General features: G+C 36.6%; 1 protein-coding gene across 1 annotated transcript in view; it reads right to left on the reverse strand.

The window, feature by feature from the left end:
• Positions 1 to 15516, reverse strand: part of egr3 (early growth response 3) — a 146866-nt gene that overhangs the window by 80374 nt on the left and 50976 nt on the right. The window contains exon 4 of the mRNA XM_081349971.1: positions 11911 to 12009. Within this exon, the coding sequence (XP_081206097.1) occupies positions 11911 to 12009 (99 nt within the window). The remainder of the gene's footprint in view (positions 1 to 11910; positions 12010 to 15516) is intronic.

A 15516-nucleotide genomic window follows, 5' to 3' on the forward strand; every position in this document is an offset into this window, starting at 1 on the left:
GGGAAAGAAATATAATCCAATCAGCAGTCAAAGGACATGCAGTACAGGCAGAGCCGAGCGTCCCAACAGGCACTCGAAAGACTGCGCAAAACTAAGCAGCACAAACACACACAGCTGTTCTGAGAGCATTACAATAGTTTCTCTGTCTGTACAAGTGTGTTCTCTCCTGAGAGTCATGCTGCTTTAAAGTGGCTGGATGCTGAGGTATTTCCCACCAGTATACCATACCTCCATCACACACACACACACACACACACACACACACACACACACACACACACACACACACTAGGTTTCTGTATCTTTGTGGGGACTTTCCGACATAATGATTTTAAAGGTCCCGTTCTTCGTGATCCCATGTTTCAAACTTTAGTTAGTGTGTAATGTTGTTGTTAGAGTATAAATAATATCTGTAAAATTATAAAGCTCAAAGTTCAATGCCAAGCGAGATATTTTATTTAACAGAAGTCGCCTACATCGAACGGCCCGTTTGGACTACATCCCTCTACTTCCTTCTTTGACGTCATTAAAACCGTTTTTTGACTAACCTCCGCCCACAGGAATGCTCCCTTAACTCTACCGAAATTCGTTTATGTACTTGCGCACTTCTAATAACTTCCTGTGTTTACTCAGCTCTTACAGTGATTTTCTGAAGTAAAACTGACGCTTCATCTTTTGTGTGATGTACAATAAACTTTATTAAACTCATCAGTATATGTTTGATCATCATTCAGACAGCAGACTTGTAGGCTATTAATAAATAATGGATGCATACAAGCAGATGACAAATACGTTATAAAAACCGTAATTAAACTACTAAACTATACCTGGTTAATCTCTATACAGCACTCTGACTCTGTAGGCATTATTGTCCGACTCGAAATGAACACCGTTACTGAGAGTTTCTGATATTATCATCATTCCGTGAGATGAAATTGTCCTGAGAGACTGAGCGTGAGCTCATGAAGCTCCGCCCCCTGGGTCGTCCAGCAGCAGCTCATTTGCATTTAAAGGGCACACACTAAAACAGCGCGTTTTTCTGAGCCCCAAAAAATGACAATTTAAACATGCTGTAAAAAATTATCTGTTGGGTATTTTGAGCTGAAACTTCACATACACACTCTGGGGACATCAGAGACTTATTTTACATCTTGTGAAAAGGGGCATAATACGGGACCTTTAATACTGTACACACTGTATATTCTCGCCCCTAAAACTAACCCTACCCATAAACCTTTTTGAGGTTCCCATCACAGAGACCTTTTTGCATTTTTACATTTTCAAATAAGCATCATTTAGTATGTTTATTAATCCATTTCCCTCATGGGGACCACTGACTAGTCTCCACAATGCCGGTGGTCTCAGGCTTTACTATCCTTGAGGTGAAATGTGTTCCTCACAATGTAGGTTAAACAAGTACACACACACACATAATGTAAGGAATTCCAGGTACACACACACACACACACACACACACACACACACACACACACACACACACACACACACACACACATCCATCCTCAAATAAGATGAAAAAAATATACAGAGGCTTTTAAAGGCCAAAGTGTTAAACTTTTTAATACATAATTTGGTCTATAATGAGAGAAATTGTGGTAACTTTATTTCGATAGTCCGCTTTAGGCATTCCACTAACTACAGCTGCCCGATTAATCTTTAAAAGATCGCAATCTCCTATTCCTAAACGAAAACGATTCATCTCTGTCTATTAAACCTTTGACAAGTTCGATCCCAGCGAACATTCAAATCTGCATTTGCGCTGCCGTTGAGTCAGAGAGAGCAGTTGTCATGTATAGGTATGACACAGCTTCACAGTCTTTTTAACCACACAGTATCAGAACTGTATTTCAATAATTCGGATGATCACAGAAGTACTGTGATAAAAGTTTGTAGTTAAGATTAAAACACTGATACGTGATCAAAATAGAGTAAGTCGCCTCTTAAAAAGTACCATGACGATTCAAATAAAGATTGTATTCATTACATTGTTACACCAGTAGGTGGCGACAAGTTAAAACAATATTTGTAATTGAATCAATTATTAAAGTGATATATGATTATATGATTAATTCAAAAAACACAGATTCATCCAGTAATGAAACAAGTGAAGTATTATGAGTTAGTAAATGAATCATTAATTCAAACATTTAATAACACAATAACACAAATGCTGTTGACTGAGCTAAACTTGTATTGAACCCACAACATCCCTTTAATATCTGTCTGTTAGCGATTAGCGATTAGCATGAATTCTCAAAACGATCCATTGTGACTGAGACTCACATACACTTGTGTCGGATGTGAGGTGTGTGTGAGAGAGAGATGAGCGTATGAGGGTGTGTCAGGGTCAGTTTGGACCTTATGAAGGGAAAAACACTGGCAATGTCATGTAGTCAGGCCCACACAGATACACTGGTCGCCAAAAGTATATATCTGGACACTTAAAGGATTAGTTCACCCAAAAATTTAAATTATGTAATTAATTTCTCACCCTCATGTCGTTCCAAACCCTTAAGACTTTCGTTCATCTTTAGAACTTTTTGTTGAAATCTCATTGGTTCTCGCACATCAAACAAAAACGCTTGACCACAACTGATGTATGAGTTGCTGAATGTTTATATGTGATTAAAAGCCTAAATTAAATCTGTTCATCATATTACAGTAAGTGTTCGAGTCTCTTCAGGCAATTTGGACTAAACAGCTCAATTCATATGCATTTGCATTAGATTTAAAAAACTAAAAAAACAAAGCAAGTGGCATTTGCAAATAAATTATAATATATAATATTTACTGTATATTTATATTTCACGAGTTCACATCTACATATAATTAATACAATAAGTTTATGCGTATTTGGCGTGCTGTCCGGGGGGAGGGCTCCGAGTTTGGAGTTAGGCCCGAACCCAAAGTACTCCCCCCCAGTTGGTAAGAGTAGATGGAAATGGAAGTGTAGATGGAACTGGAAGTGAGGAGATGGGGTGGAGGAGGGATGCTGACAAACTTTCAATGAACAGAGACAGGTCTGCTGTGAATTTATACTCTGTCATTGAGTTGATTACTGATTAATCAACAGCTGTGCATGATTTGGTTAATTATCTGAACCTGCTCCTCCCGAACTTTGTTAAATAAAACCTCATTTAATTAAAATGATCATCATGTTCATCTTTGAAGATTTTCTTCAGTAGTAAATAGTAAATTTATCTTGTTTGTTTAAATATTTTTACTGGGAATCAAGATTGATTAAAGGGCCCCTATTATGCTATTTTAAAGTTTCCTAATGTTGTTTTGGAGTCTCCTACAACATGTTTACATGCATCAAAGGTAAAAAAAAAGGTTTAATTTTCTCATAAAATACATTTGCACATCACCATATTTTCAATGATTCTCAAATGTCTCATCAGATGAATCAATCTCTCTAAATCCCGCCTTTCCGCGAGCTACTCTGCTCTGATTGGCCAGACAGCTCAGTCTGTTGTGATTGGTCTACCACATACAGCGCGCACATAACAACGTCAACTCTGCTTGTCCTGAGGTGAGGCTTCCTACACTGTAAACTAAACACAGTAACGAACAATGACATTGAATTTACCATTTCAATCCGAGCGCGAGTCCGATGATGAAACATTGGAAGAACTAGTTATTGAACCCGAACCTCCATCGCAAGGACAACTCAAGCAGGACTCAGTGTTTCTCAGTGATACACTTCTCAGTTTGAGGTACATTATGAGATGTTGCAACTGTAATTCCTCACCATCAGCATTAACAAGTGCATGTCCATCAACAAACCAATTATCTTACTTATTTTACTTGTACTTATTTATTTACAGAGTATTTTTCTAATTTATTGCAGTAAACATGTGGAAACTATCAATAACAGTGCATTAGCCGATCTCTAGCCTGAATGACTAAAGTAACATAAACGTTGGTAAAACAAATCTTGCACCATGCTTAATCTTTCCTCAAAGTAGTGAGAACGACAGACGATCTGCATTAATATACACAGTTTTAGGTAATAGTGGCCCACAGCTGATCAGCAGACGTGTTTCAGTAAGACAGTGATAAGGTGAGTTAGCCAGTTAGCAGGAGACCAACACAATATACAACTCAAAACTAAGTATTTTGAACACCATCTTTCAAGAGCAAGCCGTTTGGGAATCCTGCATTGAACTCCGAGATTTGAGAAGTCGTGAGTAAAATAAAGGGAACACAGCAAAAGTTTAGGATTATACTGCTGAGATATCATGGTAAAGATGAATTTTAACCACATGCTCGTCACATTCACAGTATAGAGCACAGCGTCTTCTTCTCGACATGATGCTGTCCAGTATCCACAGGAATCAGCTGCAGGTTTGAGGTTCAAGTTTTCCTGGTGTCTGCGCGCGCAATAAGTGGGCGGGCAATATGCTAATGTTTCGTCTTTACGTCACAACGAAACGGCTTATGACTCGTTTGAAAAACGATTCATTTCATTGACTCAGAGTCGACTCTTACTTTTGGAAGACAATAACTTTATATACGGTGCACTTTCAGATTTAAAACTTTGCAGTATGTTTTCATTCACTATGTTACACACTACAGGAAAGGCCATTTAAAAAAATCCATAATAGGGGCCCTTTAATAAAATGCAATGGAAGAGAACTTGATCCATGAAATCAATTCAAGCATTTTTCAACTCCTGTGCAAGATTACAGTTAATAATTATTTGATTCACCAGCAGCTCTTGGGTGATGCGATACTGCAATCTGTGGGGGTGGACTATTAGGGTGAAAAGTAAATAAGGATTTTTCACCTAGCACTTTATTTACATAAGCAAACTACTCTCTATCGCTAATAACTCTACCTTTTGTTTCTGTCAGCAGAGCAAACAAAAACATTTATTTATGTGCAGAGAAAGAGAGAGCGAGAGAAAGAGATACTGAAATCAGACAGAGCAAGACATAGGAGCGTTGTGATCTGGAGGAAAAGTCCGTTTGAGGCAGAACAAGCTGTTCGGGGATTGTTTTTTGGTAGTATTCCATGAGCAGGAGGGAATTGAGAGACAGAATGGGTCAGGCGGGCTGAGTGCTGAGCTACAGGGGCAATTCAGATCCTCATTCCCCTCTTCCATCACCATCTGCTCCAACAGAATTAATAACTTCATTACCAATTCAATCTGCATCAGCTTCCTTAAATGTGAAATCAACAGGCGTCCACTGTGTAAATAGCCTATAGTAGATCTGGAAGTTCTTTTCACTCTTACAACAATACTATGGTTATAGTTCGGCCATATTAGTGTTGTTTGCTGAGTGGTTGCTTAACCAAAAAAAAAAAAAACTCTACTGTAGAAATTTTGACTGTGGAAGACTATAAAAATGCTATAAAGACTTGTTAGGCAAAGACTTGTAACGGTAAGTTTCCCTTACTCTATACAGTGACAAACTATAAAAAATCTAATGGGATATATTACATATCATTTTACATTAAAATACTTTAAATGTACAGTTTTTGAGCATCTTATAATTTACAGTGAAAAACATTTCCAGAACTCTCTGTGACAGCTCACTTTTGATGGTTTTTCATTGAAATAACTGTTTCTTGTTTGTTTGTTTTTTCTAATCAGATATGTAATTAGGGTTTTACGTTACACCTTGTGTTGCACATTCTTTATATTGCTATTTACCTCAAATGTAATGATTAACTATGTGGCTTTCTCTCTACCTCCTGTGTTTAAGGTGGTTGTCAGGGTATATTATAAAGATAAAAAGGCGATTTCAGTAATTTGGTCCAGTATATTTCAATCTGTAAAACTAAAAATGTTCAGGTAACCACAGCTGCCGGTTGTATAGCAGAAAATTTACTTTTTTCAGTTTAGATATGACTCAGGTTCCTCTTATAACGTGTTTGCCCACTGTATTGTCTGCCAGGATAAAATCGTAACACCTTGTCCAAACCGTTTGCAACGCCATAAGTTCCAGTGACAAGCAATTTGTCTGTCCACACAAGACGAGACAAAATCAATCACAAATCACAGCCAATCAGAAGAGTGTGTGGGCGGAGCTCTGTGCAAGTGCACTGCTCTCTTGCACTCACAAGCATACAGCTGTCACGGCTGGTCAGGATAAAAACTCTGGTTAACTCGGAGAAGACTTTTTATGTTGCATCTGGTTAGGACTTTTTGCAAGTCTGACTGTTCAGAAAAGTAACAGTCATGTCTCTGCATGATTCGAGCTATCATTTATACCAATACTAGAGCTATAGCATCAGAGAAGCTTTCTGTAACAAGCTAATAATTGTGCAAAATGAGAGACGTGACTTGTATTGAAAAGACCAAAATTATCACAATTAACAAAATGCATGATAAAGTCAAAAGCTACAAGAAATATAATCATGATCTAGTACACAAAGTGACAATCCAAAGCCTTGAGTCAATCACGCCAGGCAAGAGCTCTCAGTAAAGTCCCAGAGAACGGGTAACAGGATCTTGAGAGGCATGACTGGTTGGTTGGAGAAAAGCAGGACTGGTCAGGACTGAGCCAGGAACAGTTCAAGTGTCCGAGCGGAGAACAGTTGCATGGTAACTGTTGGCTGAAGAGCCGAAGAGCATAAGATGATGTGTTACTGAGGGAGATATGTTCAGCACAATGACACAAATGTGTGGAGTGAGCTCTCTGGTTTGCGACGAGTGCCAGAAATCTCGACTGACTGCGAGTGGCGAGTTGGCAGCGGTACGAGAGGAAGGGTCCATCTGCACACATGCTGCCAAACAGAGGAAATGACAAACTAAATATGGTTCCAATAAAGTGTTAGAAATACCTCCTTCAGACAGACAAAGGTCGAGGCAAAACTTGTACGAGCGTTGATGACAAAATCACTGATTAACACGGGACTGTACAAGACATTACATTCAAGAGAATGCATAGATCATTTTATGTTAGGCAGAGGAGGTGAATGAATCGATGAATGAGCGAGATTTTGAATGAGATGATGCTTGTCCATGCAAAAGTGTTAGGGCATTTCTATGTGGTTGATAAGATCTTCTGAGAGGTTTTGAATACATTGCATTGCTCTTTCAATGCAAGTCTAGAGGATTCTTTTGCCCATTTTATCATCCGACAGGCGGAAATGAAGGTGCGATGACATTAGCGGAACATTTGGCTACATTACATGAAAAAAAAGCTCCATTGCCTATTGTCAATAGTGTAGCAATGCATGAAATGCACTTTAAAGCCAAGCAGCTTTCTGTCAGTCAGTACAGCGAATTCATGTTACCAATTTGAACACAAAAGCAAAATGTGCCTGGGGAACTGTTTTGCCCTCACACAAAACTCACATGGATTGATTACATGGATTCCTAGTAAAAAGACTGGATTTTGACTGTGAAACTTTGCTGAGCAGCGATAAATGTGACTGCAAAATTTGAGATATCGTTCAAGTCATGTCCGTTATGATGTGTATGACCCAGTTGAAAAAATTTAAAACTGATGCATTTTTAAAACTTTGAAATGTATTTGCTGGGATTTGGATTGATGGGGTTTCCTTGTGACAGTGTTATTATACATTGAGTATTACGGTAATTAACAACATGGTTTGGTTTAGGGTTAGTTGCATGTAATTATGCACATAATTTACTGTTAATACTACAGTATGTATTAGGGCTGGGTATTGACACAAATTTCACAATTCGATTCGATTTCGATTCACAAGCTTGCGATTCGATTCGATTTCGATTCGATTCAATATTGATTATTTTGGATATCAGGTACAATACATGGCAAATTTTCTCAAGGAAAACAAATCTCTTAACTATTATTGTAAACTATGGGAGTCAGTCGTAGCCTATAGGCCTTCATTAGCCTACTATAATATTGAAGGTAAAAATTAACTGATTTGTATACAAACACTTAAATTACACTTTTATTTATTTTTATAATAATAAAGTTATATGAAATTATATAAAAATTTAAATGGTGGCTGTCATAAAAAACTTTCCAGATTTATTCAAACATGCATTAAATATTGAAGAACATTAAAAATTACAATGAATATGTAATATGGTGCATATATTTAACAAAATGCTCCTCTCTAGAGTTAATTTTTCAAGCTGACTAACGAGTTTATGGGTCACTGGATATGTTTTTTTCTGAGGTAAATGTGACATTACATGACATTGTTTACTAACGTCTTTCCACGGTGGTAACACTGATTGAGCATATTCCATGTGACATGATATGGACTTCGATAAGTTGTACTCTATCTTTTAACACACTTTCAGATGCTCATTCATGTTTATTTTGCGCTGTAACTGGTGTTATTAATGTGGAAGAGAAGATCATGTGCTTCTCTTGAGCTGAGCTGCGCCAGAGCGATCTCACGCCACAGCGCCAAAATGGTAATTATGTTTTTGAGTTTCGTAAGAAAATGGACGTAATTTGAAATCTGAGACTTTGATTCATATCAATAATAACAAAGCACAAAGATTATTGCGATTTATTGGATGGGATGCGCGCAACAATGTTCCATTCATTCATCAACTGAAAACAGGATGACTAATCGATTCTTGGGATTTAAGAATCGATATCGTTTCGTAAAAATGAGAATCGATTAAAATTGAGAAATCAATATTTTTTACCCAGCCCTAGTATGTATGTAATGTGTAAGAATGACATAAAATAGAGTGTTAACATTTGATGTTGTTGTGTCTCGTAAATATGCATGCTGCTGGAATCTTATCGTGCCATGTTTGGTTTAATCATCTGATTAATCTGAGGTTCAGGATGCGGACACTTAAAACCAGGAAGTGCTGAATTAAGATTCTTAATGTGAAGCGTATTCCAAGAAATGTGATTGTCTACTCATGTTGCAATAAAGTTTAATTTGATGCATTTCAGTACTTGATAAGCAAAACTGTTAACTGAGCTCATTTTTAGTAGCTAATAAAACTGTGCTGTTTATGTAAACAGAAAAAGTTTTATTATACATATATAGTTAAATTACACACTGAAGTTCATTAGGTGAGAATAAATGTTTTTGCTTTTAATGCGCCTTCATTTTTAGTTTCTCATAAAAACTAAGAGAGCTGTGATGTTTAGACATCCCATGAGTCAAAGCCAGGTTAGCATGGGAACTGGAACTGAGATAAAATGTGTTCTCCGATATGAGTTGGGATAGAAGAGTGAAAATGAAAAACAATTTTTGCTCTCCTATCGTGTTTGCATGCAATACACAAAAGACATTACGTTTGCTTGTATGGGGGAGTAACAAGCCAAATCAGGGTTGTAATTTAATTTCTAAAAAAAGGAATTACAGGGTATATTTCTAAATAAGGTGTTGGAATGAGAGGGGAATTGTTCATTTGTGTGGCACCTGCTTCAGTCTGAAGCCCAGGAGTATTCCAGGACAGATAATTCCACACATTCACACGGGATGTTATTATAACTTCAGCGAGGTTAGAGGAAGTCACCGCGGCAATTACTCACCTCCCACCAGCCTCATTAAACCTCTGACCAACCACGGCTCCTCATCACACACACAGCACAACGAGACAGCCAATCAGGGAGCAGACAGGCGGCATGCCGCCGCCCACACAGTGACAGGATATTGAGAGGTTGTCTGTCTGAGCACCTGAAATACATTTGTTTATTCACAATGTGTCGCCTGGCCAGACGGGGAGGAGGCTCGTCTCTGAGAGAGAGAATAGCAGGAGAGGAGGGCAGGGCTGAGCTAGCGGAGAACACGGCCTCGCTCTCAGTGACTATGATCATGAGCTGCTTTTAGCAAATGTATTTGTATCGAGATTTACGAGTAAAACGCCTGCAAACAGGGTGATGCTTTTTGTAGTCGCAGGATTGTCCTTAGTGGTATTTTATAGAGGTCCTGTCACGAAACCACAATGAAATGATAGAATTAAAAGGATGGTTCACCCAAAAATGAGAATTCTGTCATCATTTGTCATCATTATGTCTTTTTAAACTTGTATGGCTTTTTTCTTCTTTGCAGCAAAAGGCAGAATGTGCAACCTGCTCTTTTCCATACAACGAGCATGAATGAGGAATGGGGCTCATTCAAGCTTCAATAATGACAAAAAAAAAACAATAAAATAATAGTTGTTAGAGCTAAAATACATCTGATTTGTGTGATTTTCATATCGCATATTTCATATTCATATCATTGTTATTGTTAACTAAAATTACTACAATAGTTTTTGTTAATTGAAATAAAGCAGAAAATGAAATTAAATATAAATATTTGTTGACACTTAAACTTTCAAGTTAAATTGGTTAAGATGAAGTACTAAGTTGAAGAAAGTGTATTAAAGCTAAACAGAAATATACAAAATTAAAAAGCATAGCAATTACTAAAACAAACTAAAATTAAAACTTTAAAAATAAAGCTATGTGACTCAAAAATAGTCAATAATAGTATCTAAATAATATTAAAATAACACTGCACAAAACCATTTAGTTATCATTTAGTTTCATATTTGGATATGTGGAAACATGAACAATCTACACAAAAAACAATCAGTAAATAATTAAAATTTCTGCTTTTTCATCAAATAAAGTGATCATATGACTTCAAAAGACTTGAAAATAGCATTCAGCTGTTGAAACTATCACAGTATTGTTGTTTTTTTTTTTTTTAGCTTGACAGCCCGTCATGTGAATGAAACAGCAGCATGAACGCATGGACATTCTGCTTAATGTCTCCTTTTGTGTTCCAAAGAAGAAAAAGACTTGAGCTGTTTCTTAAAATGTGAATGGAAGGAATGGAAGGAGCTTTAAATGTTTATTCGAAACTAAAAATTCTGTCATTATTTACTCACCAACATGTCTTTCCAAACCCGTAAGACTTACAAATTTGGACTAAACCGCTCAATTCATATGGATAGTTTTATGATATCTTTATGAACTTTTTAAAGTGTCAGTCAGAAATCTATCAGGTTTCAAAAAAGATTGTCAGTTCATGTTCAGAAGATGAACGAAAGTCTTACGGGTTTGGAACGACATGAGGGTGAACTCTTCCAGTACAACCAGGTGTAAAAAAAGAAACAAAGAGGAAATGTATTTTTTATTTTAACACTCCTCTTTTCCTGTCTGTCTGAAGCAGAACTGACGTGCAATCATTCCCGTTACACAGGAGAGCCATTCGCCCACATGACTGCCACAAACATATCTAAACCGAAACAGTCAGGAATATCATTCATCAAAACTTCATTTTTGGAACCTTGTGTATGTAAGACACGTCAGTAATTTTTCTATTTTTTTTTCTTTCTAGTTTCTAGTAACAAACTTTATTGGAATCAATATGCTTCCCTGTGAACCAACAGGACCACAGCAAGAAAATCTGAGAAAGAAAGTACCTATAAAAAAAAAAGAAAAAGCCTGTAAAATGAAGAAAGGATGAAAGAATATTGACTTAATATTGAGCAATTAAAGTGTGTCTCATCCCCGGTTGTTTAAAAACCGGCGTCCCCATGCACAGCCTGATGAATCTGCCTCTAGAGCCCGTCGGAGCCGAGCGCTGATGACTAACATGATATTTTTACTCAGTAATTATGTAACTCATCGGAAACGCAGCACAAGTGTGAAGCACATGGAAGGTGCAGATACGGTCCACGCGATCCAGGAATTGTTTGCCCACCAAAGTGTTTCTGACACCTTTTGCTTTGCACATTATGTCCAGGATTGTCCGTGCCAAGCTCTGCTTTAAGCAACCTTTATTTTAAGGCTTTGTTCTTGGTAATATTCAGATTAATATATATTGACTTACATTAAATGGCTTGAAGAATCATTATATCACAGAAGAACATTCATGAACGCACAGACGTTATAACACTCAAGTTTGTGCAACTGCGAAATTAGGGTAAGACAGAAAGTGGTTTCAAAGTGGTTTTCGGGAGATGTGACGTACCTTAATGTCAACCAGTAACCAATGTCTCCAGTAAGCGCGAGAGGGTTTCTTACGACTAGGAGCATCTGGGTCCACCATTAATAGAGTGTATTTCTTCTCCTAGAAAGAAAGAAAGAAAGAAAGAAAGAAAGAAAGAAAGAAAGAAAGAAAGAAAGAAAGAAAGAAAGAAAGAAAGAAAGAAAGAAAGAAAGAAAGAAAGAAAGAAAGAAAGAAAGAAAGAAAGAAAGAAAGAAAGAAAGAAAGGGGTTTATTTTGTGACTATCACACAGCTAATCATCAAACAAATCAAATAAATAAATAAATGTAAAATAAGTTAAAAGTAATGTTATGTAAAAAATAAAAAAAGTGTAGATGGAAAATAAATAAATACTGAAAGAAGTATGAAAGGCATGAAACTAGTACAGTGTAGAGCAGTGGTTCCCAAGAACAGCAGTAAACCATATAGTTAAGTTCAAAATAAGTTTTTCTTTTGCAGTATCGTATATGAGATATAATATATACGAGATGAGATATATGATTTGAGAAATAATATATATGAGATGAGATATATGATATAATAGAGGATATGAGAAATAATATATATGACACATGAGAAATATTATATGATGAGATATGATACATAATATGTTACATGATATAATACAAGATGAGATGTATGAGATGATACATGAGAGATATGATATTATTGTTATCATATCATATATCAAATCATATCATATCTCATAATACTCAGGGCTATAACTACCACAAAAAGACAATAGTCATTTTAACAGCTGATCAATCCGTTTTTTCACAAACTGATTCTTAAAATTTGGTTACATCCTTGATAGTAATATAATTATAACTATGTATTAAAATACATTTGTTTTTTCTTTTTGTTCTCCTCAACATGGATATGAGCTTTACTTTCCTTCAGCGATTTCCTTTAGAAACATCTTTAACTATCTCTGAGAACCCAGCGTCTTTAGCAAGTGACGTATGGAAGAAAACTTTAATTAGTTACTGATATTCTCAGGCAACCTTCCATTCTCACACATTCACCAAATCACAATCTGTCTGCAAAGTTTTCTTTACTTTCTCTCTTTCACTCTCTCTCTCATAAAAAAACACTTCTCCATAAACAACCTGGCACATATTTTGGGTGCTACACATTAACAATGACTGACCAACTTAATTGCTCCAACTACTCATCTTCGCAAGTCCCCTAAAGTTGAAGAACTGGGAGAGCAGATTGAATTATTGCGTGAGCACATTTGTCATCCCTGGTGCCGAGCCCAAAATCTGCCAGACCATATGATAGCGTCATTATTATACGCCTCTCTCAAGAAAACAGTACTGTCAATCACGATTGTTGCCATGCAACAATAGCCCCTCCCCACAACATCAAGACAAAGATGCAGACAAAAGTAAAACACCGTATAAATTAAACAATCCAGTATGGTATTTTCAGAAAATGGAAAACAAAAGGATAGTTCACCCAAAAATGAAAATTCTGTCATTGACTCACCCTGTGAGTAAACTGTTCCAAAACTGTATGAATTATTTTCTTCTGCTGAACACAAAAGCAGATATTTTGAAGAATATTGGTAACCAAACAGTTAATGGGACCGCCATTGACTTCCATAGAAGAGAAAAAAAATAGTCCATGTAAAATTCATTCATTATGAAACTAGTTCAATTAATAATAGAGTCATTATTTAGCTTAATTTAGTTCAGGGTTGTTTCAATTCAGTTCAACAACCGTATCAATGTTGCAAAGTTCATCAGTTATGAAAAGTTCATTAATTTTGTTAACATTATTTTTTAGGCCTATATAATTAAATTATACAGCATACATAAATTATTGTACATTAAATTAAATAAGTTTTATATAAAACAGAGGCCATATGTTAAAAAAGCAAAAACAAAACAAACATTTTTTTATTTATTATAATTTACCAATCCAAGAAAAGTGTTTTCTCATTTCATCTGCAGCCTCAAGACTATTTATATTAATTTCTAATCAGACAAGCCTATGTTTAAGCAAATACAGTATGGAATTAAAAATCCCTGATATTCTAAGGTCTCTAGAGCCTAAATCCTTTGCTCACCTGACACAAAGCAATAAGCTCAAACAACCATAAGCCTAATAATAGGATGATGTTTAAGTTTAAGTGATAGCAGCTCCAGGCGATATTCAAACAGCGAGAACAATGCTGCCTCCTCCACGGGCTGTCACGCTAAACCCTGACTGGATCTCACTGATCTGACCCCCCTGTGGACAGATTAAACACCCTCCACAGACCTGTTGCCGAAAACGTGATCCAGTTCTCGTCGACCATGAAGAGCAGATTAAACAAACATACCTTTGGAGGTGAATTAATGATTAGTACTTGTTAATCCAGCACTTAAATAAATCTCATGATTTTAATGTCCAGATTTTAATGCTTACATAAAGTTACAAAAAGTTGGATATATTACATCATATAAAGAAAATCTCAGTGATTGTTTATATTGTTGCAAAATATAAACTGGATATACTGTATACACTCTCTGCAAACAGCGAACATGATTTCACCAATACAACATGTTCCTGGATCACCATCTTTGTTGATCCTGAAACAACAATTCAATCAACCAATCAGATTTGAGGGACAAGTTTACGGTTTATGTCAAGTTTTGGTTTACAATCAGGGTTAGGGTCTTCTAGATCAGGTTTATTCACCTATAATTTCCTTCAGATTTTTTTTAGATATTGGTAGGGTTAGGTTTAGGGGTAGAGATATTTTCGAACAGGAATGTTGTTCCAGGATCAACAAAATGTGGTGATCCAGGAACATGACTTAATTGGCAAAATGCATTCCCTTAAAGAGATACAAGCCGCGTTTCCCCCGAAATTACCCGGAATAAAATTCTAAATTAATATTTTCTTCTAAAGCAAATTCTAATAGTCTGACTTAGTCGCAAAATGTAACTATATTATCGCCCAGCTCTGATCTGCTAAATGAGGCAAAGGCATGAAGATATTATAAACATTAACATCATAGTTGTGTCCCAAATGACGCACTATGCACTTACTATATATGCTAATGACGCTACTTATACACTATGTACTCAACCATGTAGTGAATTAAAGCTGTGACAGTCGAGTGCATGAAGTATCCAACGTTCCACACATAATTTTTTGGGTTAAGTAAGTGCATCATCCAGGTATTTAAAGTAGCCTGGATGCCAGCCGAACTTAGCCCCGGCCACAACATTTTAGGTCGGGAAGTTCGGTCTGGACTTGATCCGTTGTGGAGCAACTATGCTCAAACCAGAGCTGTTCGGACCAATCATATTGTCAGGGTGGGCTTTATACGATGATGGACAGATGATCAACAGTAACGTAATCATCCACGTCACCAAAGAGCGCTTGGGTTGAATTAGTTTACAACAAAGATGGCTGCCGCTGGAGAATTGAGATGTGTAGATTCCGCCATCGCGTCTGTTATAGAAGATATCGACAGCGCATTCATTTTAAAAGAGGAACAGAGAACCGCGATCAAGGCATTTGTCTATGCGTCGCTCAACATACGTCACTTACTCCGTTGCTCTGATTGGTTGTAGGTCTATCCAATTGAGTGC

This window comes from Scardinius erythrophthalmus (assembly GCF_964197995.2).
Source record: "Scardinius erythrophthalmus genome assembly, chromosome: 20".
Lineage (NCBI taxonomy): Eukaryota > Metazoa > Chordata > Actinopteri > Cypriniformes > Leuciscidae > Scardinius > Scardinius erythrophthalmus.